General features: G+C 54.4%; 1 protein-coding gene across 1 annotated transcript in view; it reads right to left on the bottom strand.

Moving 5' to 3' along the window:
* CHD5 (chromodomain helicase DNA binding protein 5) overlaps nucleotides 1-13,197 on the bottom strand; it is a 68,249-nt gene that overhangs the window by 33,420 nt on the left and 21,632 nt on the right. Inside the window, exons 5-13 of the mRNA XM_055583608.1 lie at nucleotides 12,726-12,964; nucleotides 11,067-11,191; nucleotides 9,753-9,876; nucleotides 8,519-8,685; nucleotides 8,120-8,341; nucleotides 6,915-7,121; nucleotides 6,478-6,689; nucleotides 691-822; nucleotides 497-605 (exon numbers count right to left, since the gene is read on the bottom strand). Coding sequence (XP_055439583.1) covers nucleotides 497-605; nucleotides 691-822; nucleotides 6,478-6,689; nucleotides 6,915-7,121; nucleotides 8,120-8,341; nucleotides 8,519-8,685; nucleotides 9,753-9,876; nucleotides 11,067-11,191; nucleotides 12,726-12,964 — 1,537 coding nt within the window. The remainder of the gene's footprint in view (nucleotides 1-496; nucleotides 606-690; nucleotides 823-6,477; nucleotides 6,690-6,914; nucleotides 7,122-8,119; nucleotides 8,342-8,518; nucleotides 8,686-9,752; nucleotides 9,877-11,066; nucleotides 11,192-12,725; nucleotides 12,965-13,197) is intronic.

Here is a 13,197-nt window from a genome sequence, read left to right as displayed (position 1 = left end):
GACTTCTCTGGTGATCCAGTGGTTAAGACTCCACGATTCCACTGCAGGAAGCACGGGTTCGATTGCTAGTTGGAGAATTTAAGATCCCACATGCCACTCAGTACAGCCAAATAAATAAGTAAATAAAGGAATATTTGGAATTCACTCATCTAAAAGAACACAAGTTCATAAACTGCTCTGAGAAGAGACTATCTGCTCCCCAGTTTGTGCACCGAGACCCGACCCATCCTTCAAATCGCTGTCCCCTGGGAGCTTCCACTCTACAGGACACTGGGGACCAGGACCCCAGGGTGTGAGCCTCCCCTGTGGGGAAGGCTGGGTTCCCTCATCCCTGTCCCACCAGGTACCTGGCAGGAGTGGGCTGAGCCGCAGCACCCCCTCCCAGATGGGCACGGCTCCAGGTGCACAGACCCACGGCAGAGTTCTCCAGAGACCTTGCCCTCCTCTGAGGCCCAGCCTGGGTGGCAACCCCACCCTGTGACCCCTTCCCGCTCACATCCACAATGGGTGTGTCCGGGGGCTTCTCCTGTTTGTCATCCTTCAGCTTCTTGCCCTTCTTGACCAGCCTTTTGGGCAACCTGGTGTCCTCTCCCAGCATCAGCTCCCTGGGAAAGAGGGCAGGATGAGAGAGCAGAGCTCAGGCCATTGGGAAGGCAGAAGGCTCCACCCAGGGGCCCCAGCGTGGCGCACCTGTGGCCCCAGTAGGCCTGCTTCAGGCTGTCGTAGTAGGGGATGTCAATTTCATCAATCTCCCAGGTGCACTGGTCGTAGGGCAGATCTTTCCACTTGATTAGGTAATGTACGTCCCCCTTTTTATCGAAGCTGCAACACGGTAAACAGATGGAAGAGGGTGGGTCATCCGGGCATCACGGAGGGCACCTATCAGGATGCAAAGCTTCTCTCCCTCACGGGTCTCCTGGGAGCCCCAGCCAGGAGGACAGCACCAGGCAGGGACTCCCAAGGGCCACACAGCTAGTGGGAAGGAGGTAGGAGGGCACGGGGTGAGTGGCAAAGCAGAGGGATATCTGGGTCCCCCAGGCTATCAGTGGAGCAAATCCAGTGTCCTCCCCATCCTCTGTGGCTGTGAGTCCCATTCCATCATGAGGACTCCTCTAGAATTCTAGACTGCTGAGTCAGATGGTTCTCCCCTGACCATAGACCTTTATTTTTTTGCTTAAGAAGTCCCAAGGAGAAACTTCCCTGGTGACCTAATGGTTGAGAATCCACCTACCAGTGCAGGGGACGTGGGTTCCTTCCCTGATCCGAGAAGATTCCATATGCCATGGGGCAACTAAGCCTGTGTGCTGCAACTGCTGAACCCACGCGCCCTAGAGCTCATGCCCCGAAACAAAAGAATCCAGCACCACGAGAAGCCAGCACACCCAAACCAGACAGCAGCCCCCACCCGCCGCAACCAGAGAAAGCCCAAGCACAGCCACAAAGACCCAGCGCACCCAAAATATTAAGCTTCTTTTAAAAACTCTCAAGTTATAGGGAGTTCAGGATGGACATGTACAAATCGCTATATTTAAAATAGATAGCCAACAAGGACCTGCTGTACAGCACAGGGAACTCTGCTCAATGTTATGTGGCAGCCTAGATGAGAGGGGAGTTTGGGGGAGAATGGATACATGTCTATGTAAGATCGAGTCTCTAAGATGTTCACCTGAAACTGTCACAACATTATTAACTGGCTCTACCCCCAGTACAAAATAAAAAGTTTGAAAAGGAAAAAAGAACTCCCGAAGACTGGAGGGGTGCCCATCCCAGTCCAGGGCCCATCCCCACTAAGTAGAGAAGGATGTGATTCCTCCAATGGGTTGTCCTCTCCCAAAGACCCCCGGGGACCTGACGGCCCAGCCAGCAGCACAGAGAGGGTGCGCCAGAGAAGCCTGTCACACACTGCAGCTTGAATACAGCTCCTAAGGACCTCCCACCCAACACAAGTGCACTGAGCAACCAAGCCGGCAGCACTGCAGGGCGAGGGCGCCAGGGCTCCCCCAGACGGCAGTGGCTAGGCCTGGGGACCCAGTCACCATAGAAACCAATGGATTTTTTTTTTTCTTTAATAAATGAGCGGTTGTTATTCAGACCCTGTTCAGGTAATATATTTGGAGGAAATTCACCTGCCCCACTTTGGAGGCAGGGAGAAAAATCAGCATTTATGTTTTGAAAATGCAATTTAATAAAGGTAAAAAATTGTGGATCAGTTCAGCGGTGGAGGGGCCTCAAGTCACTGTCAGTGAGGGCAGGGGATGGGAGGAGGAGGCATTTCATAATCAAGGGGGTGGTTTTTTCAAATTCTCCCACACTCCCCACCACTGCTTCCTGATGGCCCTGTTATCAGGCACTGGCAACCTCCTTGAGCCCCCACAGCAGCCTGTGGGGTTGGTTGCTGATTGTTGAGTTCAGGTGCCTGAGAACCAGCGGTGGCTGACAGGCGGGCATAGGGTAGGGTCCCGTTTCGCAATAGAAACACAGAGGCACAGGGGACTTCCCTAGTTGTCCAGGTGCTAAGACTCCACACTCCCAAGACTTCTAGTTCCCCAACCAGCGGGGACAGGTTTGATCCCTAAATGACAGAATGATCTCTGTTCATTTCCAAGGCAAACCATTCAATATCACAGTAATCCAAGTCTATGCCCCAACCAGTAACGCTGAAGAATCTGAAGCTGAACAGTTCTATGAAGACCTATAAGACCTTTTAGAACTAACACCCAAAAAAGATGTCCTTTTCATTATAGGGGACTGGAATGCAAAAGTAGGAAGTCAAGAAACACCTGGAGTAACAGGCAAATTTGGCCTTGGAATACGGAATGAAGCAGGGCAAAGACTAAAAGAGTTTTGCCAAGAAAATGCACTGGTCATAACAAACACCCTCTTCCAACAACACAAGAGAAGACTCTATACATGGACATCACCAGATGGTCAACACCGAAATCAGATTGACTATATTCTTTGCAGCCAAAGATGGAGAAGCTCTATACAGTCAGCAAAAACAAGACCAGGAGCTGACTGCGGCTCAGACCATGAACTCCTTATTGCCAAATTCAGACTTAAATTGAAGAAAGTAGGGAAAACCACTAGACCATTCAGGTATGACCTAAATCAAATCCCTTATGATTATACAGTGGAAGTGAGAAATAGAGTTAAGGGCCTAGATCTGATAGATAGAGTGCCTGATGAGCTATGGAATGAGGTTCGTGACATTGTACAGGAGACAGGGATCAAGACCATCCCCGTGGAAAAGAAATGCAAAGAAGCAAAATGGCTGTCTGGGGAGGCCTTACAAATAGCTGTGAAAAGAAGAGAAGCGAAAAGCAAAGGAGAAAAGGAAAGATATAAACATCTGAATGCAGAGTTCCAAAGAATAGCAAGAAGAGATAAGAAAGCCTTCTTCAGTGATCAATGCAAAGGAATAGAGGAATACAAAAGAATGGGAAAGACTAGAGATCTCTTCAAGAAAATCAGAGATATCAAAGGAACATTTCATGCAAAGATGGGCTCGATAAAGGACAGAAATGGTATGGACCTAATAGAAGCAGAAGATATTAAGAAGAGATGGCAAGAATACACAGAAGAACTGTACAAAAAAGATCTTCATGACCCAGATAATCACAATCGTGTGATCACTGACCTAGAGCCAGACATCCTGGAATGTGAAATCAAGTGGGCCTTAGAAAACATCACTACGAACAAAGCTAGTGGAGGTGATGGAATTCCAGTTGAGCTCCTTCAAATCCTGAAAGATGATGCTGTGAAAGTGCTGCACTCAATATGCCAGCAAATTTGGAAAACTCAGCAGTGGCCACAGCACTGGAAAAGGTCAGTTTTCATTCCAAGCCCAAAGAAAGGCAATACCAAAGAATGCTCAAACTACCGCACAATTGCACTCATCTCACACGCTAGTAAAGTAATGCTCAAAATTCTCCAAGCCAGGCTTCAGCAATACGTGAACTGTGAACTTACTGATGTTCAAGCTGGTTTTAGAAAAGGCAGAGGAACCAGAGATCAAATTGCCAACATCCGCTGGATCATGGAAAAAGCAAGAGAGTTCCAGAAAAACATCTATTTCTGCTTTATTGACTATGCCAAAGCCTTTGACCGTGTGGATCACAATAAACTGTGGAAAATTCTGAAAGAGATGGGAATACCAGAACACCTGATCTGCCTCTTGAGAAATTTGTGTGCAGGTCAGGAAGCAACAGTTAGAACTGGACATGGAACAACAGACTGGTTCCAAATAGGAAAAGGAGTACATCAAGGCTATATATTGTCACCCTGCTTATTTAACTTATATGCAGAGTACATCATGAGAAACGCTGGACTGGAAGAAACACAAGCTGGAATCAAGATTGCTGGGAGAAATATCAATAACCTCAGATATGCAGATGACACCACCCTTATGGCAGAAAGTGAAGAGGAACTCAAAAGCCTCTTGATGAAAGTGAAAGTGGAGAGTGAAAAAGTTGGCTTAAAGCTCAACATTCAGAAAACGAAGATCATGGCATCCGGTCCCATCACTTCATGGGAAATAGATGGGGAAACAGTGGAAACAGTGTCAGACTTTATTTTTCTGGGCTCCAAAATCACTGCAGATGGTGACTGCAGCCATGAAATTAAAAGACGCTTACTCCTTGGAAGGAAAGTTATGACCAACCTAGAGAGCATATTCAAAAGCAGAGATATTACTTTGCCAACAAAGGTCCGTCTAGTCAAGGCTATGGTTTTTCCTGTGGTCATGTATGGATGTGAGAGTTGGACTGTGAAGAAGGCTGAGTGCCGAAGAATTGATGCTTTTGAACTGTGGTGTTGGAGAAGACTCTTGAGAGTCCCTTGGACTGCAAGGAGATCCAACCAGTCCATTCTGAAGGAGATCAGCCCTGGGATTTCTTTGCAGGGAATGATGCTAAAGCTGAAACTCCAGTACTTTGGCCACCTCATGCGGAGAGTTGACTCATTGGAAAAGACTCATGCTGGGAGGGATTGGGGGCAAGAGGAGAAGGGGACGACAGGGGATGAGATGGCTGGATGGCATCACTGACTCGATGGACGCAAGTCTCAGTGAACTCCGGGAGTTGGTGATGGACAGGGAGGTCTGGCGTGCTGCGATTCATGGGGTCGCAAAGAGTTGGACACAAGTGAGCGACTGATCTGATCTGATCTGGGGAACTAGGTCACACACATGTGCAAGTAAGATTACACATGCCACAGCTAAAGTCCCAGCACACTCAAATCAATAAATAAAAAATTAACACAGAGGCTCAGAGCCCAGAAAATGGGAGCCAGGGTTGGGATCCGAGTGAAAGACTCAGGTTCTGAAGCTCTGGTCTACCCAGCTCCTGCCTTCAGGACACATGTGGTCTGTTGGACCCCAAGTTGCTCTGAGACAGAGCCTCCATGGACCCTACCCTGTGCCCGCCTGTCAGCCACCGCTGGTTCTCAGGCACCTGAGCTCAAGAATCAGCAAGAGCTCCCACTGCCCACCAAACCAAAGCCAAACTCTTGGAGGCCTTCTGCCTTGGTCTTTTTGTCTGGTCTCTGCAGCCTCTGACCACTGTTACATAGGGAATTTTGTATTGCTCAGTGAAGGGCTATCGAGGGCACTGGAACTTGGAATACTGGCCAAGAAAACAAGTCCTGCCATCAGGGAAGAACTGGGTTCCAATCCAAGCACCCCTGCCTATTGGCTGTGTGATTTTGGGCAAGTGACTTAACCTTGATGGTGTCCACAAACACAAAGGCAGAGGTAGAAGGCCTACCTCTTGGGTATATGGCACTCAGTGGTGATAGCTGTGTTATCAAGAGGAGCAAACGTGTACCCACACCCACAGCTCAGGCCCATTGTGGTCCCCCGGACCCTCCCGCAGGTATCAAGCAGAGGCCTAGGAGCACAAGGGTCCCAGCCCCCCAAGTGTCCCGTCTGCAAGCTTCACAGGCCATTCGTCAAGTTGCCCTTTTATACATATGACTTAGGAACTGTTCCGGAGAAGGCAATGGCACTCCACTCCAGTACTCTTGCCTGGAAAATCCCATGCATGGAGGAGCCTGGTAGGCTGCAGTCCATGGGGTCGCTAAGGGTCGGACACTACTGAATGACTTCGCTTTCACTTTCCACTTTGTGTTCCGGAGAAGGCAATGGCACTCCACCCCAGTACTCTTGCCTGGAGAATCCCAGGGACGGGGGAGCCTGATAGGCTGCCGTCTATGGGGTCGCACAGAGTCGGACACGACTGAAGTGACTTAGCAGCAGGAACTGTTCTACCATGAGTGTAACATGTGCATATGCAAGTGTAAACACGGGTGCATACATGTACCCATGTGCATGAAAACCCCTCCAGCTGGATGGTCAAATCACCCACAGTGTGTGTCCTCAGCCTCCCCTCCTGCCCCCACCACACCTGTATGTGGTCCTGTGCCCATTTAACAGACTGAAGGGGCCGCGTGTCCAGCGCAGCTCATGTGCCGGGCACACACCTGTGGTTTAGGATGCGGTGGATCATCATCCACTCGGGCTTGATGCCGTAGCGGTAGAAGCGCTCCTCCATCTTGGCATAGAGAGGGTCCTTGTTCTTCCTCTTCTCGCTCTTGCCGTCCTCGTCGCCAGAGCCATAGTCAAAGGGCGGCGGCTCATCCATGTCGTTCTTTCTTTGGTAGTTGCGATACATCACTGTGTGGTAGAGCTCCAGCTGCTCACGGAGGGGACAGAGGTTAAGGAAGGCAGATGGCCATGACCCCCGGTGTCCCCCAACCCAGCTCCTCCCCCAGCCCCCCAGCCCCCAGCCTGAGTTCCAGGCAGAACAATCCTCACCTTCTTCCTCCCCCTCCCCAGCGCCCAACAATGTCTCTCACTCAAGGAGCTGGCCAGAGCACCTCATGTCCTAAGCACAGCCGCACCTGCCCAGGTACCTCACCTGGAGCTCCTTCACCCAGGAGCAGTGCCAGTAGGAGAGCCCAGCCCACTTGACGAAAAACTCTCTCTCTGGGATGCCCTCCAGGGGCTTGGGCGGGGGTATACCAGGGTCCACGTCAGGCCCCGGCAGCCCCACCATGAAGGGGGCTGGGGGCTCTGTCCACCGCCAGTGCAGGATCCGCTGGACTTTGCCCTTCAGTGGGGGACACTGTGGACAGAGGAAGGTCCCCAAGTTCAGGGCTTAGCTTCAGGTCCCCACCCCGAGGCTCCCTCCAACAGGCTGCTCTGCTCCCCAAGTCAGACAGCACCACAGTGACTCCAAGACACCACCCTGTCCTCAGGAGCCTGCCCATGCCGTGCGGGCAGATGAGGCAATGTGTGTCTGCACACACACGCATGCACACACATACACACATACACACAACGGAAGCCCAGATGCACATGGGGTGACCAAGGGCTGGCCCAGCCCACAGGGTGGAGTATCCAGCACTGGGGGTGGGCTGGGGACATCTCAGAGCATGGACACCTTCAAACACCTATAATGACTGGAGGGGTGCTCTCCTCTCCCTGCTGAAACCGAGGCTCCAGCCCAAGAGACCTTGTGTGACCTTGGGCAAATCACTTTATCTCCCTGAGCCTCAGTTTTCTCATCTAAAAATGAAAATAACAAAGGCCTGGTACTTGAAAACTCAGTAAGCATTAGAGAGACGCCCAGTAAACAGTGGCTGTTTATGGGCAGTGGCAGGTTTATGACCACCTTTCTTTTCATAGCTGTTTCCAGCGAGTTTAAAGGGAATTGAGAAGCGGCGCAGGCCTAGGTGAGGCTACGGGCGGGACTCGAGGCGACTGGAGAGGGCTTGGGACTGAGCAGATGGACAATGGGGCGGGGCCAGAATGGGGAGACGCCTTGTGGGCGGGACCTGGGCGGGCGGGGGCGGGTCGAGGCCTTAGCAGGCTGGGAGCTCAGAGCTGGTGGGTGGCCAACGGAGGCGGAGCCTTGGTGGCCAGGGCCTGCTGGGGCGGGGCCTAGATGGGTGGGGGCTGGAGGGGAATGGAGCTGCCTGGGCGAAGGCCATGGTGGGCGTGGCCTGGATTGATAGAGGCGGGGCCTTGATGGGTGGGACCTTTGTGAGCGGGGCCTTGCCGCAGGAGGGACCTAGACTTGTCGGGGGCGGGGCGTTCGGCGCGGGCCGGCGTAACACTCACAGTACAGCGCGGGCAGAGCCATTCACCGTTTGGGATCTCGGGCAGCGGCGGGTTGAGGCAGTGCAGGTGGTAGGAAGAGGGGCAGGCGTCGCAGCAGAGCAGCTCGCCGCCGTCCTTGCACACGCGGCAGAACTCCATGTGGTCGTCCTCCTCCTCCTCGCAGCCGCCCTCGTCCTCGTCGTCGTCGTCGTCCTTCGGCTCCCATTGGATCCCTTCCTTCTCCTGGAAGCGGGGGAGTCCAGGTGGAGGCACCCTGGGCCATGACGCCCCCTCCACCATGGTGCAGCTCCCTCCCTCACACTCGCAACCCCACCGTGTTCTGCCCGGAGAAGACCATGCAGGGGTCTGGAAGACCAGGACTGACAAAACCCCCACCCCCGGCGTCTGCCAAGGGCTTACACAGTGGGGACAGCTCCACTTGCCCTCAGGAGCTTTCTCCAGCTCGGGGTCCAGACAGACGAGGTGGTAGGCCCTCGGGCAGGTGTCACACAGAATGATCTCCCCACCCTGCTGGCACACCTCACAGTAGTCCTGGTGGTCCGTCTCATAGCCATCGCCATCATCGACTGGGGAGGGGGCAGAGGCAGTCATGGAGGGCCGTGTCCCCACTCCCCGTGCACAACCAATCTCCACCACAGGCTGTCCTGGCACTCAATAGATGGATGAATGGATGGCGATGGACAGACAGGGTGAACAGAATGATTGAAGAGTAAAGAGGGAAAATTCCTGGGGATCCAGTGGTTAGGACTCTGCACTTTCACTGACTAGGGCTCTCGTTCAGTCCCTAATCAGGAAACTAAGAACAAGCCATTGTGCAGGACTTCCCTGATAGCCTGCAATGCAGGAGACCCCGGTTGGATTCCTGGGTCAGGAAGATCAGCTGGAGAAGCGATAAGGTACCGCTCCAGTATTCTTGGGCTTTCCTGGTGGCTCAGCTGGTAAAGAATCCACCCGCAGTGCAGGAGACCTGGGTTCGTTCCCTAGGTTGGGAAGATCCCGCGGAGAAGGAAAAGGCTACTCACTCCAGTATTCTGGCCTGGAGAATTCCAGGGACTGTATAGTCCATGGGGTCGCAGAGTTGGACACAAATAAGTGACTTTCACTATGACTATGTGCAGCCAGAAAGAAAAGAAAAAATGTAAAGGGGTGAAGACATGGATTGAAGACAAGCAAAAGGAAAGAAGGAGGGGAGGGAGGAAGGAGGAATGGAAGCAGAAAGGTATGTGGATGGACAGAAAGATGAATGGCCGGATGGATAAAGGGGAGGGAGGAAGGACCGAGATATGGAAAGAGGGAGGGGGGGTGGGAAGGCTGGGGGTGGGGGGATAGATGAGTAGAGGGTGGATGACTGAATGGGTGGACGGTGGATGTGGTTAAGAGACAGTTCCTTCTCCTGTGCCCCTCTGCCATGCAAATGCCCTGGGGCGACTCACATTATGGGTCCCTAATAGATGTGGACCCACTGAGACAGGACCCCCTCTCCTAAACGCATAGGTGAGAGTGGCTGAGGAAACACAGGGGACCTGCCTGGCCTGGCTGAGGCCTGAGGATGCCCTTCCCTGCTCCCCAAAGGGGGCTCTGCACCCCACATCCACGTGATGCCCACAGGAACCCTACAAACAGGAAGTCTTACTTCTCTTCTTCTTGCGCCTCCTCTTGCTCTTCTTTCCCAGGGCAGCAGAGCACTCAGAGCGCATGGAGGAGCTGTGGATGCTGGCACTGTCGAAGTCCGACTCCTCTCTCTCATCCTCCTCGCTCTGCAGGGGCAGGGGAGGGCCCTATGAGCCCAGAGCTGGCCCAAGGGGCTCGTTTCGAGGCTTCTCAGGCCTGGGCAGAGGGTAGGGTGTGGCAGGGTACCATGGAAGCTTCAGATACAGGGTGCTGTCTGCAGTTCATCTCATCTTGCCACCCAGCTAGAACATCCCCTAGCCCACTGGTCCAGGCTGATGGCCTGCCACCCTCCCCAAGCCCTGCTCTCCAGCCCTCATAACTCTCCCAGGCCCTGCCCTCCACCCTGCCAAACTCCTACACATCCCTCAAGGGGAAGCCCTAGGGACACCTCCCCCAAGGAGCCTTCCCAGATCTCTCCCTAATGAGACCTGTTGCACAGCCTGTGTGCTAGGTCCGGCTTATTCCATTTGCATGTCATTGGCTCTCTCCCAGTACATGCCCGTAAACCCTTCCAGACTGTGAGCAGCTCCAGAGCAGGGTGTACCAAAGTGGAGCAGAGGGCCGAGCACCTTAGTCCCAGCTCGAAAGCTAAGCTGAATGGGGACACCTGCTGCTCCATGCTCCCCTCCACAGCAGCTACACTTGAGACCTGTCACTTGCTTCTTCCAAAGGACAAAGAGATGGCTTCCATCCCTGCCCCTCTGCAGGGCTGAGAGTTTGAGGGAAGCAGGTAACCTATGGGAGCAGGAGGGAGGGATGAATGTCCCCCATCCCCAGAGAAAGAGGGCTCAAAGGCTCAGACACGGACTTAGGGTCATTCTGAACCGAGTGCCAGAGCTGCCCTTGAAGGGCTGGAGCCCTGCCTGCCCCTACATGCAGGCCTCCTTCCTGGGCCCACTCTCCTAGCAGACCTGGGCATCCAGGCCCCACTAGGACTCTCCCGCCTGCTGCCCAGATAGAGAGGCAGCTAGGGCCAAGGGAGCTGGGACTGAGCCTCCAGCTCAGCAGGGTGGGCAGGAGAAAGAGCTGGAGGCATGGACCACCCAGAAGCCACACTCCAGGGACCCTTGCAAGGATCCAGGCTGACCCCCTCACCAGTCAGGTGGGGGCACAGGCCCAGCAGGCAGTCATGTAGCATAGGAAGAGAGAGTGGGGAAGGGGAATGGGACCTGCCCCCTGCCTGGTACAGGAGAATGAACTGACAGCCTGCTTTTCAGTCATCCAGTCCTTGCATGGTGTGCACTCCACACACACTCACGCTCACACTCGCACTCACCGAGGACCCCTTCTTCCTCTTGCTGCCGACCCCTCCAAAGCGGAACTTGAGCCCAGTCACCTTTCTCCCTTTGCCCTTTTTCTTCACATCCTTGGAGCCTTTGATCTTCTTCCTCACGCCAGGCCCTGAAAAGCAACATGGCTCGCTCACTTACCACCATGCTTTCACTCAGCTTCACAGCAACCTGGTAAGGAAAGGATCGTTTCTGCTGTCACCTCTTTTCCAACAAGAAAACTGAGGCTCAGAAAGGTGACATCTTTGCTTAAAGCTGCACAGGAAGTAGCAGGGGAGGCCAGAGCATAACCCTGGTCTGGTCCCGGTCCTAGCCACTGCACTGCCATCTTGGAAACAGCCCTGTCTCATCCCTCTCCCCAGAAAGGAGCTGTCCCCAGTAAAGCCACAGACCCCCAGGGCCACCAGGGCAACCAAGGGCACACCCACCTACCTGCAGTCCATACCTGGGCCCTGGAGGGGTGGGCTAGAGCAAAGAGACCTTCCCCCAGCAGCCAGCCTCCAGGTTGCCCACTATACCCCCACACTGACACCACTCAAGACCTCCCCCACTTCTGTGGCCAGTAGAGGTGATGCTGTGTTTTTATGGAGCTGGCCACAGGACAGTTATCCACCTGGGGAGTAATGACCCGCCCCCAGCAGTCTTTCCCACCAGGCTGAGCAGGGAAGGTGGGGGCCTAGAGGCAGATGGCCTCACCCGGGGCCCTCCTCTATCCACATCCAAACAGAGAGATGGGGCTTGCAGCCCGGCTGTAACCTCAGTGGCGCCATGGAAAATCTATTTCAATTTTTCAGGCTCTGAATAGGCAGCTCAGGGAATCGATAACTCAGCAGCTGGAGCCCAAGAGGAAATGAGAAAGGAGGCTGGCTGGGCGGCTGGCGAGGGAGTTGAGCGGGAGCAGGTGCTGAAGACTGCATCATTTGCCCACCAGGGTCCCTGCGGGACCTGGCAAAGGAATGTGTCGTCCCAGAGACCAGAGCTGCTTGGGACAGAAACAAGAGGTCCCCACAGTCTCCTCCGCCCTCCATCAAAACCCTGGTCATGGCACCAAGAAGGTGAGCTGCAGGTGAGCCCACCATTCAGAGTCTGGGGGAGATCAATGGCCCTATCCCCAAGGGGGCCAGAAGCCGTCCCCTCAGGGCAGAGAAGCCCCTCCCCGAGAACTTCAAGTCGCAGAGAGCCTCTGCTGTCCCCAGCCAGACACCACCGCAGACTCCGATTTTGTATCTGGACCTCCTTCTGGGTCTCCCTGGGAGGCCAGCCCTGACCACGCCCATGCCCACCCGGGCCAGACACTCAGAAGAGGGATCAACAGGTCATTTTAGGACCCCTTCTCCTGGGAATGGTGCAGCCTCAAACACAAGAGCCCCCCAACTCCCAGCAGCCTGGGCCACCCCGGTCTCTTCCTCCATACCCAGGAAAACTCCCCAAACTCTGAGCCCACTGTCCCCTCCACTTGTCCACCAGCCCCAGAAGGGAGGCAGGACAGATGTGGTAACATAGGTGAGAAAGGGCACGTGGACCCAAGGTCAACCAAGGCACTGGGTCCTGGGTAAAGACCGGCCCAGCTGTCCCAGCCGCCCCAAGCTATAGGGTCTGGGGGGCCTCGGACAGCTGGACTGGGTGCCACCCACCCGCAGCCATACCCTTGCCCTCTTTGGTCTTGGCCTTGCGGATGGGCACAGGCTGGGGTGCCTGCTGGGGGCTGATAGCCAGGGGAGGCGCGATGGTGACCGTCTCCACGGCCGCGGCCACTGCCGCTGCAGCTGCTGCCGCCGAGCTGCCCTTGAAGGGGTTGTTGGCACTGAACTCCCGCCACTTGGCACCCAGGACAGTCATCATCTTTGACATGGGGATCTTCGGGTTCTTCTTGGCGATGAGCGGTCTGCACGGGGGTGGGGGGAGGCAGAGGGTGAGGGCAGCCCCATGGAGGGGACGAGACCCCCATGTGACTCCCGCAGGGCCCACCCATCTTCTCCCACATTTGGAATATGTGGCAAACTGGGAAAGTGGGCTGAATGGAGGGCCAAGGAAGAGGACCAAGCCAGAGACAGCCGTCCACCCTCAACACCCCTGATTTCCTATTTACAGGGCTAGTCACCTTCTAACTGGGTTTCC

The sequence above is a fragment of the Bubalus kerabau genome, chromosome 5, assembly GCF_029407905.1.
Source record: "Bubalus kerabau isolate K-KA32 ecotype Philippines breed swamp buffalo chromosome 5, PCC_UOA_SB_1v2, whole genome shotgun sequence".
In the NCBI taxonomy this organism is placed as follows: domain Eukaryota; kingdom Metazoa; phylum Chordata; class Mammalia; order Artiodactyla; family Bovidae; genus Bubalus; species Bubalus kerabau.
The sequence above is the reverse complement of the archived record's forward strand: the minus strand, read 5'-3'. Positions and strand labels throughout refer to the sequence as shown.